This window comes from Macaca mulatta, chromosome 4 (assembly GCF_049350105.2).
Source record: "Macaca mulatta isolate MMU2019108-1 chromosome 4, T2T-MMU8v2.0, whole genome shotgun sequence".
Taxonomy (NCBI): Eukaryota; Metazoa; Chordata; class Mammalia; order Primates; family Cercopithecidae; genus Macaca; species Macaca mulatta.
Genome location: NC_133409.1, coordinates 70906500 through 70920955, shown reverse-complemented (window position 1 = coordinate 70920955; position 14456 = coordinate 70906500). Strand labels below are relative to the sequence as shown.

General features: G+C 40.3%; 1 protein-coding gene across 15 annotated transcripts in view; it reads left to right on the top strand.

Moving 5' to 3' along the window:
- SYNE1 (spectrin repeat containing nuclear envelope protein 1) overlaps positions 1-14456 on the top strand; it is a 529762-nt gene that overhangs the window by 452369 nt on the left and 62937 nt on the right. For 13 of the 15 annotated variants that reach the window (XM_028847246.2, XM_077999556.1, XM_077999555.1 and 10 more), the window contains one exon: positions 9891-10046. In XM_028847246.2, coding sequence (XP_028703079.2) covers positions 9891-10046 — 156 coding nt within the window. Of the gene's footprint in view, positions 1-9890; positions 10047-13197; positions 13424-14456 lie in introns of those variants that run through there. The other 2 variants (XM_028847265.2, XM_077999560.1) reach the window with 1 other exon arrangement.

The following is a 14456-nucleotide window of genomic DNA, read 5'->3' as shown; positions in this document are numbered from 1 at the left end:
TGTAATTAGCGGCACCACACACTATGCCCATAGAAGTCAGCAAACTTAATTCATAAATGTAGCATGTGTTCTGATTGCTCCACCAACAATGTTCCCAATCTCTCTCCTTCTCCTCTGGCCTCCTTATTTGCTGAGACACAACAATATTGAAATTAGGCCAATTAATACAGTGGCCTCTAAGTGTTCAGTTGAAAAAAATCTCATGTCTCTCACTTTAAATCAAAAGCTAGAAATGACTAAGCTTAGTAAGGAAGACATGTCAAAAGCTGGAATAACCCAAAAGCTAGGCCTCTTGTGCCTAACAGCCAGGTTGTGAATGCAAAGGAAAAGTTCTGAAAGGAAATGAAAAGTGATACTCCAGTAAATGCATGGATGAGAAGAAAGCAAAACGTCCTTATTGCTGATACAGAGAAACTTTGAGTGGTCTGAATAGAAGATCTAACCAGCCACAACATTCCCTTAAGCCAAAGCCTAACCCGGAGCAAGGTCGTAACTCCCTTTAATTATGTGAAGGCTGAGAGAGGAGAAGTAACTGCAGAAGAAAACTTGGAAGTGAGCAGAGGTTGGTTCATGAGTTTTAAAGAAAGAAACCATCTCTATAACATAAAAGTGCAAGGTAAAGCGGCAAGTGCTGATATAGAAGCTGCAGTAAGTTATGCAGAAGATCTAGCTAAGATCATTGAGGGAAGTGGCTACTCTCCCTCCCTCTCTCCCTTCGTTTCTTCCTCTTTCCTTCTGTCCCTCTTTCTTTACGTCTTATCCTTCCTTCCTTCTCCCCTCCCCTCCCCTCCCCTCCTCTCCCCTTCCTGACAGAGGTTTGCTCTTGTTGCCCAGGCTGGAGGTAGATCAAACAGCCCTATGCTGGAAGAAGATGCCATTGAGAACTTTTATAGCTTAAAAGAAGTCAATACCTGGCCCGAAAGCTTCAGAGAAAAGGCTGACTCTCTTCTTAGGGGTAAATGGAGCTGAGTGACTTAAAGTTAAAGTCAGTGTTCATTTACCATTCTGAAAATCCTAAGGCCTTTAAGAATTATGCTAAATCTGCTTGTGCTCTATAAATAGAACAAAACCCCAAGGGCATCATATCTGTTTACACTACGGTTTTTACCAAAATTTTAAGCTCACTTTTGAGACCCACTGCTCAGAAAAGAAAGGCTTTCTTTCAAAGTATTACCGCTTCTTGATAATGCACATAGTCTCCCTAGATACCTGATGGAGATGGAGATGTACAAGACTAATGTTGTTTTCATGCCTGCTAGCACGGTATCTATCCTGTAGCCCATGGATCAAGGAATAACTTCAACTTCCAAGTCTTATTATTTAAGAAATACACTTTGTGAGGCTATAGCTGCCATAGATAGTGATTCCTGTGATGGATCTGGGCAAAGTAAATGGAGAACCCCGTAGAAAGGATTCATCATTTCAGATGGCAATAAGAACATCCATGATTTGACCTGAGGAAGCAGAGCAAAATGGCCAAATAGAATTCTGTACTGATTGTTCTCCCTGCAGGACCACCAAATGTAACAACTACCTATGTAAGAAAGCGCCTTCATAAGAATAAAAAATCAGGTGAGCAATCACATTACCTGGTTTTAACTTCATACTGCAGAAAGAGGCAATGAAGAGGGTAGGAAGGACAGCTTTGAGTTGCCCACACCACTTCTTCTTTTCTATGCCCCAGCGGCAGCCACATGGCACAGAGAGAGAATCTGTGCATGTCAAGGAGGGAGAGCCCAGCAATTGCTCTGCATTGCATTGGAGCTCAGTGCTGCCAACACCAGGCAGAACTCAGCTAATGCCCACGGAGGGAGCATTTAGACAAGACCTAGCCAAACGGGAAGCTCCCATCCCAGCCGACAGAATCTGAGTTTTGACAAGCACTTGCCACCGTGGACTAAAATGCTCTGGGGTCCTACATAAATTTGAAAGGCTGTTTAGGCCACAAGTACTACACTCCTAGGTGGGGCCCAATGCTGAACTGGACTTGGAGCCAGTGGACTTGGGGGCACATGACCCAGTGACACACCAGCAACACAGCTAAAAGAGTTGTTGTGCCAATCCTCCCCCAACCCCAGGCAACACAGCTTGCAGCTCCAAAAGACACCCCTTCCTTCTGCTTGAGAAAAGAGGAAAGAGTAAAGAGGACTTTGTTTTTCATCTTGGATACCAACTCAATTACAGTAAGAAAGGGCACTGGGCAGAGTCACGAAGGCTTCATTCCATGCCCTGGTTTCCAGACGTTACTAGACACACCCTTGGCCAGAAGAGAACCTGCTGCATTGAAGGAAAGGAGCTAGTCCTGGCAGGACACATCACCAGCTGACTAAAGAGCCCATGGGCCCTGAATAACCAGCAGTGTAACCAGGTAGTACACGCTGTGGGCCTTGGGTCAGATTCGGAGACAAGCTGGCTTCAGGTATGACCTAGCACATTCACAGCTGTGGTGGCTATGAGGAGAGTCCTCTCCTGCTTATGAAAAAGGAGGCAAGAACAAAAGGGACTTTGTCTTGTAACTTAGGAACCAGCATAGCAACAATAGGGAAGAGCACCAAAGAGGCCCCAGGGATACTCAGTTCCAGGCCTTGGCTCTCGGGTGTCATTTCTGGATCTACCTTGGGCCAGAGGGAGCCCACTCCCCTGAAGGGTAAGTTCCAGGCCTGGCAGCATTTACCACAAGCTGAGTTGAAGAGCCCTTGGGCCTAATGTAAACATCAGTAATGGCCTGGCAGCATTCCCATGGTTCTGTTGTGGCGGTGGACATGGGGAGGGACTTCTCAGCCTGGGACAGGGAAGGGAAGAGTGGAAAGGACTTTTTCTTATGGTTTCAGTACCAGCTTTTCCACAGTAGAACAGAGTACCACGTAGATTTCTAAGGTTTCCAACTCCAAGCCCTGGCATCGCTGGACCACCTGGGGCCAGGGGGAGCTCACTGCCCTGAAAAGAACACAAGCCTGTATGGCTTCGTCACCTGCTGATCGTAGAGTTCTAGGACCTTGAGCAAACATAGGCAGTAGCCAAGTAGTGGTTACAGGGGGCCTTGGGAGAGATCCAGCACTGTGCTGGCTTCAGGCCTAACCCACTACAGTCCCAGTAGTGGTGGAGGATCCACAGGGATACTTGTAACTCTCCTCCCCCCAGCACCAGGCAATTCAGCACAGAGAAAGAGACTCTGCCTGTTTGGGAGAAAATAAGGAAAGAGAACAAGAATCTCTGCCTGGTAATCCAGATAATTCTTCCAGGTCTTACCCAAGTCCACCAAGGTGGTTCCTCTATCAGTCTGCAAGAACCACAGTGTTAGTGGGCTTGGAGTGGCCCCTAATGCAGATTTGATTGCAGTGACTAAGCACTTAGATCACAACACGCAAGTCCCTTGGAATACCTGGAAAACCTTCCCGAGAAGGTAAATACAAACAAGTCATGACTACAACTACAATAAATACCTAATTCTTCAATACCAAGACACCAGCAAACATCTGCAAGCATCAAAACCATCCAGGAAAACATGACCTAACCCAACAAACACCAATAAATAAGATACCAGGGACCAATCCTGGAGAGACAGAGATATGTGACCTTTCAGAGAGATAATTCGAAATAGCTCTTTTGGGCTGGGTGCAGTGGCTCACACCTGTAATCCCAGAACTTTGGGAGGCCGAGGCGGGTGGATCACCTGAGGTCAGGAGTTTGAGACCAGCCCGGCCAACATGTAGAAACCCCATCTCTACTGAAAATACAAAAATTAGCCAGGCATGGTGGCACATGTGTGTAATCCAAGCTGCTCAGGAGACTGAGGCATGAGAATCGCTTGAACCCAGGAGGTGGAGGTTGCAGTGAGCTGAGATTGCACCACTGCACTCCGGCCTGGGTGACAGAGCTGTGTAAGATAACACAGGATGAACTCAGAATCATATCAGATAAATTTAACAAAGAAATTGAAATAATTAAAAGGAATCAAGCAGACATTCTGAAGTTGAAAAATGTAATTGACATGCTGAAGAATGCATCAGAGTCTCTTAATAGCAGAAGTGATCAAGCAGAGGAAAGAATTCATGAGCTTGAAGGAAGCTACACAGTCAGAGGACACAAATGAAGAAGAATAAAAACCAATGAAACATGCCTACAGGATCTAGAAAATAGCCTCAAAAGGGCAAATCTAAGACTTATTGGCCTTCAAAAGGAGGTAGAAAGAGAGATGGGGATAAAAAGTTCATTCAAAGGGATAACAGAGAACTTGCCAAACCTAGGGAAAGATACCAATATCCACGTACAAGAAGGTTATAGAACACCAAGTAGATTTAACTCGAAGAAGATTACCTCAAGGCGTTTAATAATTAAACTCTCAAAGGTCAAAAATAAAGAAGGATCCTCAAAGCAGCAAGAGGAAAGAAATGAATAATATAAAATGGAGCTTCAGTACATCTGGCAGCAGCCTCTTCAGTGGAAACCTTACCAAACAGGAGAAAGTGAAGTGACATTTTTAAAGTGCTGAAGAAAAAAACCTTTTACCCTAGAATAGTATACCCAGTGAAAACATCTTTCAATCATGAAGGAAAAATAGACTTTTTCAAACAAACAAAAGCTAAGGGATTTCATTAACATCAGACCTGACCTACAAGAAATACTAAAGGCAGTTTTTCAATCTGAAAGAAAAGAATGTTAATGAACAATAGGAAAGCATGTGAAGGTGCAGAACTCACTGGAAATAGTAAACACACAGAAAAACACAGAATATTATCACATTGCAATTGTGTTGTATAAACTATATCTTTTTTTTTTTTTTGAAACAGAGTCTCACTCTGCCACCCAGGCTGGAGTACAGTGGCGTGATCTTGGCTCACTGCAAGCTCTGCCTCCCAGGTTCACGCCATTCTCCTGCCTCAGCCTCCCGAGTAGCTGGGACTACAGGTGCCTGCCAACACGCCTGGCTAATTTTTTGTATTTTTAGTAGAGACGGGGTTTCACTGTGTTAGCCACGATGGTCTCCATCTCCTGACCTCACGATCCACCCCCTCGGCCTCCCAGAGTGTTGGGATTACAGGCGTGAGCCACCGCGCCCAGCCTGTATAAACTATATCTTAAGTAGAAAGATAAAAAGATGAACTGATCAATAATAATAACTACAACAACTTTTCAATGTATAGACAAGTTTGATAAGACATAAATAAGAAACAACATGGCTGGGCATAGTGGCTCACACCTGTAATCCCAGCACTTTAGAAAGCCAAGGTGGGGGGATCACTTAAGGCCAGGAGTTTGAGACCAGCCTGGTCAACATGGCGAAACCCTGTCTCTAATAAAATTACAAAAATTAACCAGGTGGGGTGCCGTGTGCCTCTAGTCCCAGCTACTCAGGAGGCTGAAGCATGAGAATTGCTTGAATCTGGGAGGCAAAGGTTGCAGTGAGCTGACCAAGTTAAAGTTTAGAGTTTTTACTCATTTCCTTTTTGCTTGTTTGTTGGTTTGCTCGTTTGTGCAATCAGTATTAAGTTGTCATCAGTTTAAAATAATGTGTATTAAGATATTATTTGAGGCCGGGCGCGGTGGCTCAAGCCTGTAATCCCAGCACTTTGGGAGGCCGAGACGGGAGGATCACGAGGTCAGGAGATCGAGACCATCCTGGCTAACACGGTGAAACCCCGTCTCTACTAAAAAATACAAAAAAAACCTAGCCGGGCGAGGTGGCGGGCGCCTGTAGTCCCGGCTACTCGGGAGGCTGAGGCAGGAGAATGGTCTAAACCCGGGAGGCGGAGCTTGCAGTGAGCTGAGATCCGGCCACTGCACCCCAGCCTGGGCGACAGAGCAAGACTCTGTCTCAAAAAAAAAAAAAAAAAAAAAAAAAAAGATATTATTTGAAAGCATCATGGTAACCTCAAATCTGAAAACATTCAGTGGATACAAAAAAATAAAAAGCAACAAATTAAAACATACCAACAGTGAAATCACTTTCATTGAAAGGAAGACAGGAAGGAAAAAAGGGGGAGAAGACCATATAAACAACCAGAAAAAAACAAATAATAAAATGGCAGTAGTAAGTCCTTACTTATCAATAACAACATTTAATATAAATGAACTAAACTCAGAAGACATTGAGTGACTAAATGGATTAAAAAACATAAGACCCGATGACCTGTTGCCTAAAGGAAATGCACTTCATCTATAAAGACACACATAGACTGAAAATAAAGGGATGGAAAAAGATATTCTATGCAAATGGAAAGCAAAAAGAGCAGGAATAGCTATACTTAAATCAGACAAAATAGATTTCAAGACAAAAACTATAAAAAGACACAAAGAAGGTCATTATATCATGAAAAAGGGGTTAATTCAACCAGAGGATATAACAGAGGTTGTAACATTTGTAAATATATATACACCCAACACTGGACCACCCAAATAAATATATAATATACATTTATATGTTCGAGACCAGCCTGGTCAACATGGTGAAACCCCGTCTCTACTAAAAATACAAAAAAATTAGTCAGGCGTGGTGGTGCACTCCTGTAGTTCCAGCTACTTGGGAGGCTGAAGTGGGAGAATCACTTGAATCAGGGAGGTGGACGTTACAACGAGCCAAGATCATGCCACTGCACTCCAGCCTGGGTGACAGAGTGAGACTGTGTCTCAAATAATAATAATAATATACATTTACTTTTTTTCCTTGGGTTTCTGTCACTATATACACTCATGTATCCAGATATCTAAAGCAAATATTATTGGAGCTAAAGAGAGACATAGACCCAAATACGATAATAGCTGCAGTCTTCAACACCCCACTTTTAACATTGGACAGATTATCCAGACAGAAAATCAACAAAAAAAACACTAGAGTTAATCTGCACTAAAGACCAAATGTACCTAATAGATATTTACAGAACATTCATCCAGCAGCTACAAAATACACATTCTTCTCCCCAGCATGTGGATCATTCTCAAGGATAGACTGTATGTTAGGTCACAAAACAAGTCTTAAAACATTCCAACAAAAGTGAAACTATATCAAGTATCTTCTCTGATCATAATAAAGCTAGAAATCAATAGCAAAAGGAATTTTGGAAACTATACAAACACATAGAAGTTAAACAATGTGTTTCTGAATGACTAGTGAGTCAATAAAGAGATTAAAAAGGAAATAGAAAAATTTCTTGAAACAAATAATAATGGAAACACAATATACCAAAACCTACGGGAGAGAGTGAAAGCAGTACTGAGATGGAAGTTTATAGATTCAAGCACCTATATCAAAAAAGAAAAACTTCAAATAAACAACCTAACAGTGCATCTTTAAGAATTAGAAAAGCAAGAGCAAACCAAACTCAAAGTTAGTAGAAGAAATAACAGAGCTTACAGCAGAAATACATGAAATGGAAATGAAGAAAACAATACAAAAGATCAACAAAATGAAAAGTTTATTTTTTGAAAAGATAAACAAAATTGACAAACCATTAGCTAGACTAAGAAAAAAAGAGAAGATCTAAATGAAAAAGGAGACATTGCAACCAATACCACAGAAATTTAAAGGCTCATTAGCACTATTATGAGCAACTATATGCCAATAAATTGGAAAACCAAGAAGAAATGGATGATTTCCTAGACACATACAACCTGCCAAGATTGAACCACAAAGAAATCCAAAAGCAGACCAATAGCAAGTAACAAGATTGAAGCCGTAATAAAAAGTCTCCCAGCAAAGAAGCCCAGGACCTGATGGCTTCACTGCTGAATTTTACCAAACATTTAAAGAAGAACTAATACCAATCCTACTAAATCTATTCTGAAAAATAGAGGAGAAGGGAATACTTCCAGATTCATTCTATGAGGCTATTACCCTGATAACAAAACCAGACAAAGACACATCAAAAAAAAAAAAAAAAAAGAAGAAGAAGAAAAAAATTATAGAACAATATCTCTGATGAACATTGATGTAAAAATGTTCATTAAAATACTGGCAAACTGAATTTAACTGTGCTTTAAAGAGATCATTTATCGTGACCAAGTGGAATTTATCCCAGGGATGCAATGATGGTTGAACATTTTGAAACCAATCAATGTGTACATCAGATCAACAGAATGAAAGACAAAAGTTATATGATCATTTCTATTGATGCTGAAAAGCACTTGATAAAATTTAACCTTTCCTGATAAAATCCCTAAAAAAACTGAGCATAGAAGAAGCATAACTCAACATAGTAAAAGCCATATATGGCAGACCCACAGCTAGCATCATACTGAATAAGATGAAAAAAGAGACATTGCAACCAATACCACAGAAATTTAAAGGATCATTAGAGGCTATTATGAGCAACTATATGCCAATAAATTGGAAAACCAAGAAGAAGTGGATGATTTCCTAGACACATACAACCTGCCAAGATTGAATACTGAATACTCTAAGATCTGGAACACAACAAGGATGTCCACTTTTGCCACTGTCATTCAACATGTTTTCCACTTAATGTGTGGGAGTTAAAAATTAAAACAGCTGAACTCATGGAGATAGAGAGTAGAAAGATGGTTACCAGAGCTTGGGAGGGTGCCTGGGGGCTGCAGGGGTGACGAGGATGGTTAATGGTTACAAAAAATAGAAAGGATAACATCTAGTATTTGATAGAACAACATGGTGAATATATCCAGTAATAGTTTAATCATACATTTTTAAATAAATAAAAGAGTATAATTGGATTGTTTGTAACACAAAGGATAAATACTTGAGGTGATGAATACCGTATTTACCTTGCTGTGATTTTTACACATCGTCTATTAAAATATCTTGTGTACCCCATAAATATATACACCTACTATATACCCACAAAAATTAAAAACAATTTTTTTTTTTTTTTTACAAAAGCGACATTCATGATTCATGGGAGGAGGTCAAAATGTCAACATTAACAGGACTTTGGAAGAAGTTGATTCCAGCTGTCGTGGATGACTTTGAGGGGGTTCAAGACTTCAGTTGGGGAGGGAGTAACTCCAGATGGGGTGGAAACAGCAAGAGAACTAGAATTGGAAATGGAACCTGAAGGTGTGATTGAGTTTCTGCAATCTCATGATGCAACTTGAATGGATAAGGAGTTGCTTCTTATGGATCAATAAAAAAAGTGGTTTCTTCCAAGATCAGATGAGATTGGGCACAGTTAGGGTGGTATGGCCGTCAACAAGAAAGTGGCTTCTTGAAATGGAATCTACTCCTGGTAAAAATTCTGTGGATATTGTTGAAATGACAACAAAGGATTTCAAGTATTACATAAACTTAGTTGATAAAGTAGCAGTAGGGTTTGAGAGGATGACTCAAATTTTGAAAAAAGTTCTGTGAGTACAATACTCTCAAACAGCATCACATGCTACAAAGAAACCTTTTGTAAAAAAGAGTCATTGATGCTGCTTAAACTTCCTTGTCTTATTTTAAGAAATTGCCACAGCCACCCCAGACTTCATCAATCACCACTGGATCAGTCAATGGCCTTTCATATTGAGTCAAGACCTTCTACCAGCAAGAAGATTATGACTTGCTGAGGCCTAAGATGATCATTAGCATTTTTTAGAAATAAAGTATTTTTAAATTAAGGTATGCAGTTTGTTTTTTTTTAGACATATGCTATTGCACATTTTATCCACAATAGTATAGTGTAAATAGAACTTTTATATGTACTGGGAAACCAAAAAATTTGTGATTCACTTTATTGTGATATATACTTTATTTTAGCGGTCTGGAACCAAATCTGTAATATCGCCATGATATGCCTCCAGATCCCAAGTTATATATTTAAAGCTGTACAAAGGAGATTCTATCAAGAGGGGATTCAAAAACACTTCAGAAATCATTGGCGGGAGATGTCCATGGGTATTCAAGTTTTTTTTTTTGTTTTTTTTTTTTTTTAATTTAGGAATTAGAAAATGCAGTTGGGAGCTGGACAGATGACTTGACCCAGTTGACGCTGCTGAAGGACACCCTCTCTGCCTACATCAGTGCTGATGATATCTCCATTCTTAATGAACGCATAGAGCTTCTGCAAAGGCAGTGGGAAGAACTATGCCACCAGGTAAGACAAGTTCTACAAATGGAATTATCTTGATGATGGAAAACTGGGAGTTGAATTTGAATGTCAGATGGCTTAACCCACATGTGGACCCATCCCATCATTCTTAGTATGGACAAAGGAAGAACACTGTGGTTACTAAAAGAACGTTTCAGATGAATATATTTATATTTTGCCACATTTTAGAACAACCTAAACTAGATTATTTTCCTTTCACTTTCGCTGACTGGCATAATATTCTTAAGAGAAAGCACCATGTTATGGTTCACATTTGTGATTTTGCTGGGTGGATATACTTGAAACATGAAAAATTGTTGTTGCATTTGCAATATTAGCTAATACTGTGAAGCTGGCTTTGTACAGGGAATATTTATTATCACTCTTAATTTACTGTAGTTGTTTCCTGGTAGTTAATATTCATTTATTTTTAGTCATACTTTATTCATTTATTAAATACCTTCTATGTGCACAACATCTTAAAAAAGATCCCAGATTGACTTTGAGTTGGAAATGAAAGGGAAAGATTGGTGGAAAGGCAGCGAGAAGACATCCTAGGCAAAGAGGAATAGCAGATTCAAAGGCTCATAATGAGGAACAGACCCAAATGCCTTGAGGTTATGCTCTTCAGGAAGTGGGGCCTTGTCTGTGTTGTTACTTCTATACCCCAGGTGCCCCTGCCTGGCACAGAATAGGCTGTGATATATCTCTGTTAAATGGATCAGTCATCTTAATTATTGTGATATTAACAAACTGTAATAAATGTCCTTACCATCAAGTTTAAACTTGATCTGAGACTAAAATCAGTCTAGGAGAATGTGTACGGTTAAGAAGAAAACCAGGCATAAACAGGTCAAAACAATATATAAAACTGTATAAAGGACCCAGGTGCGGTGGCTCATGTCTGTCCTCCCAGTACTTTGGGAGGCCAAGGCGGGTGGATCACCTGAGGTTAGGAGTTCAAGACCAGCCTGGCCAACAAGGTGAAACCCCATCTCTACTAAAAATACAAAAATTAGCCTGGCAGGGTGGTGGGTGCCTGTAATCCCAGCTACTTGGGCGGCTGAGGCAGGAGAATCGCTTGAACCCGGGAGCTGGAGGTTGCAGTGAGCTGAGATCGCGCCATTGCACTCCAGCTTGGGCGACAAGAGCGAAACTCCATCACACACACACACACACACACACACACAGAGAAAAAAAACTGTATAAAGATGTAAGCAAGCTAAGGTTACTGTGGATGGCAAGGAATAAAGGAAATGTTTCTTGAGATGGATAAATTTTGAATTGAGTTTTGAGAAGGGGAGCGAAGGAGATAGATTGATGGGAGGAAGCAAATGAACACGCTGACAAGGTGGCAGCTGGAGCAGAGGGCCTGGCTGGAAGAAGCTGCTGTGGGAAGACTGAGGAAGGGGCTCTGCTGTGGGAAGACTGAGGAAGGGGCTGTTGAGAGGGGACTCTTATGTCCCTACTCTTATGTCCCCGCCAATTGTACTGCCCTGGGATCTCTTTTGTCTCCCATCCTCCACATTTTCTCTAACTTAGGGATGCTTATCCTCATCCTTCAGGAACCATTAGACAGAGTTTAAGAGGCTCAGAGCCTCTTGATTTATGTGATATCAACAAGAAATGTATTTCCAGAAAAATTTCTCTCTGTATATTTAGGTGAAAACCCAGGTTTTTCTCAGTCCATGGACTAACAGAAAGCTCTGGAACACACATGGTAGATGTGTGAGCAGTTTCCTATGAATATATACTTTTTAAAAAGGGGGACACATATAAGAGATGGCTTTCACCAACATGTGAATGGTTTGAGTTCAAAATGAATTTAGCTACTTTCACAAAGCTTCATTTTCTCAGTGAACACAATGAGAAATTTACGTGGAGTTACTCATAGAGGGTGGTAATGTTCATCACAACGCTTCATCACAATGATGCCTATGAAGCCTTCAGAGAGATATTTTAGAGATTGGATCCTATTTGCTTCAAACCTGCCACAAACTTCCCTCCCCAAAGACCTGGATTATGCCACTCTTCCTGCCGACACTTTCTTCCCTTCTAATTTTCTTCTTCTTCTTCTTCTTCTATATTTTATTTTTTTGAGACGGAGCTTCACTCTTACTGCCCAGGCTGGAGTGCAATGGCATGATCTTGGCTCACCGCAAACTCTGCCTCCCAGGTTCAAGCCATTTTCCTGCCTCAGCCTCCCAAGTAGCTGGGATTATAGGCATGCACCACCATATCCTGCTAATTTTGCATTTTTAGTAGAGACGGGGTTTCTCCATGTTGGTCAGGCTGGTCTCGAATTCCTGACCTCAGGTGAGCCACCCACCTCAGCCTCCCAAAGTGCTGGGATGACAGACATGAGCCACCACACCCGGGCTTCCCTTCTAATTTTCTAACCTGTTTTCTTTTACATCCTGCAACCCCTCCCATGTCATTTATGAATTCTTGGCCCTCAGTATGTTCTTGGTCCTCTGAACTCTCATTTCTCTTTTGGTTGTGCCATAATGTGGCATTGTATTATTTTTTTTAATGTTCATGACCTCATTACAAGAATATGAGGATTTTGATATGCAAAGACCATTTCTTTGTATCTCCAGTGTCTATGGTAGCTAAGTGTTCATGATGTATTGTTTATAATTAAGACGTTAGGGCATTTCTTCTATTTCTTCGTACTTATGTTTCTCTTAGTGTAAAATAATGACAAGATTTCGAATATTTTGGAGGTCAAGAAGATTGTGGTTATGCAATATTTTTTGATTTAGGAAAACCATTTCGTAAAAATGCCGTGGAATTATTGTTATTATTAATTGCTAAGTTAGTCATTCATGTGTCGTAAAATTGTTCTCCAGACTTAGATATATCTAGACAACCATCTGAAAATATATTTCGAAAGCTGATGTTGATCATGCGATATGCTGTAAATAGATTAATACCTTGCACCTGTGAGTAGACTAAGAATTGAAAAAGAAACAGCAAACGGAATACGTAGTGTTTTTAGAAACTTTCCATGTTGAAGTGTCTTAATGCTTGAAGCTAAAGCATACTTATCTCATATTATTAATACTTCACTCTGAAAAATAATATTTAAACCAATGAGAGTTTAGTCATGGGTTTGATCAGGGTGCCAGGATGTATGTAACTCTAAGGGGGACATAGATTGGTTTCTAGTTCTTGAGTTAGTTGTTTCTGCTGAATTTCTGTCAAGTATGAAACCACAAAAGGAAATGAGCTTGCGCCTATGTCTCGTTGTAAAAGTCAAAACTTGAGTTCAACGGAACATCCCTACTAAGGAGCAAGTAGTCTGTTCCTATTCTGACCGAAGCAATTGACGAGGAGTCTGGAGTACCTGGGACTGGCCATGAGAATGAGGGAGAGAGGCCGTGAGTAAACATTGCAGGGCAGAGTTAATATATTAAAGTATCTGTTTTCAAGTAGATACCCCAAATGTTTTGTTGTGCCTGTGTACAGCCAGAGCTTCTACTTGTTTTTATTCCTGTTTTGGTTTGTAGATTTGTGTGTAATTCTAGCTGAAATATAAGTATATGTCATCATCGTAATTGCTCGTTGTTTTGTCAAAACATCATGGTAAAAATATTTCAACCAGAAAAGGATGTATTTCCTGTTGAGCTGCTGCACGCTCTGAAAGTTTTAGCTGGTGCTTCTCAGCTGCTGGCAATGCAATGTATTTGTGCCCTTGCAAAAACATAAATATGTGCTAAGCTGATAAATAATTTGAGGGTTTCATCTGAATCCAAAGAAAGAGATGGTAATGTTTACTTTATATTTAGTATAATATAGTAATGTTTACTATATACTTAGTTTAATATTTAGTATATAGACTAAATATTAGATGTACAAACCAGAAGGACAATGCCATCGCCCTTATGAATGCACATCTCTTGAAAAGCATTTGGCCTTGGTTTGCACCCAGTGCTTGTAACCTCACTGTGTCTTTTTTAAGGTACAGCTCCGTGGTAAGAAAATGAAAGCAACATTTTCATGGTGTGTGATAAACACTAGGGATATAATATATATTTTATATATCTATCTATATCTGTCTGTCTATCTATCTATCTATCTATCTATCTATCTATGTATAATCCAGCTGCTTAGTGGAGATATTGAATACATGAGTGTCAAGGGAAGAAAAAAATTTTAAACTTAAGTGATGCCCTGTAGTCGTGTATAATAGTACTAGTAGCTACAGCATAGTAATGGCCAGCTGTTGTCAGGTCTTTAGTATGCATCAGTCAATTTTTTTTTTCTTTTGAGACAGAGTTTCACTCTTGATGCCCAGGCTGGAGTACAATGGTGCGATCTTGACTGACTGCAACCTGCACCTCCTGGGTTCAAGCAGTTCTCCTGCCTCAGCCTCCTGAGTAGCTGGGATTACAAGCACCTGCCACCATGCCC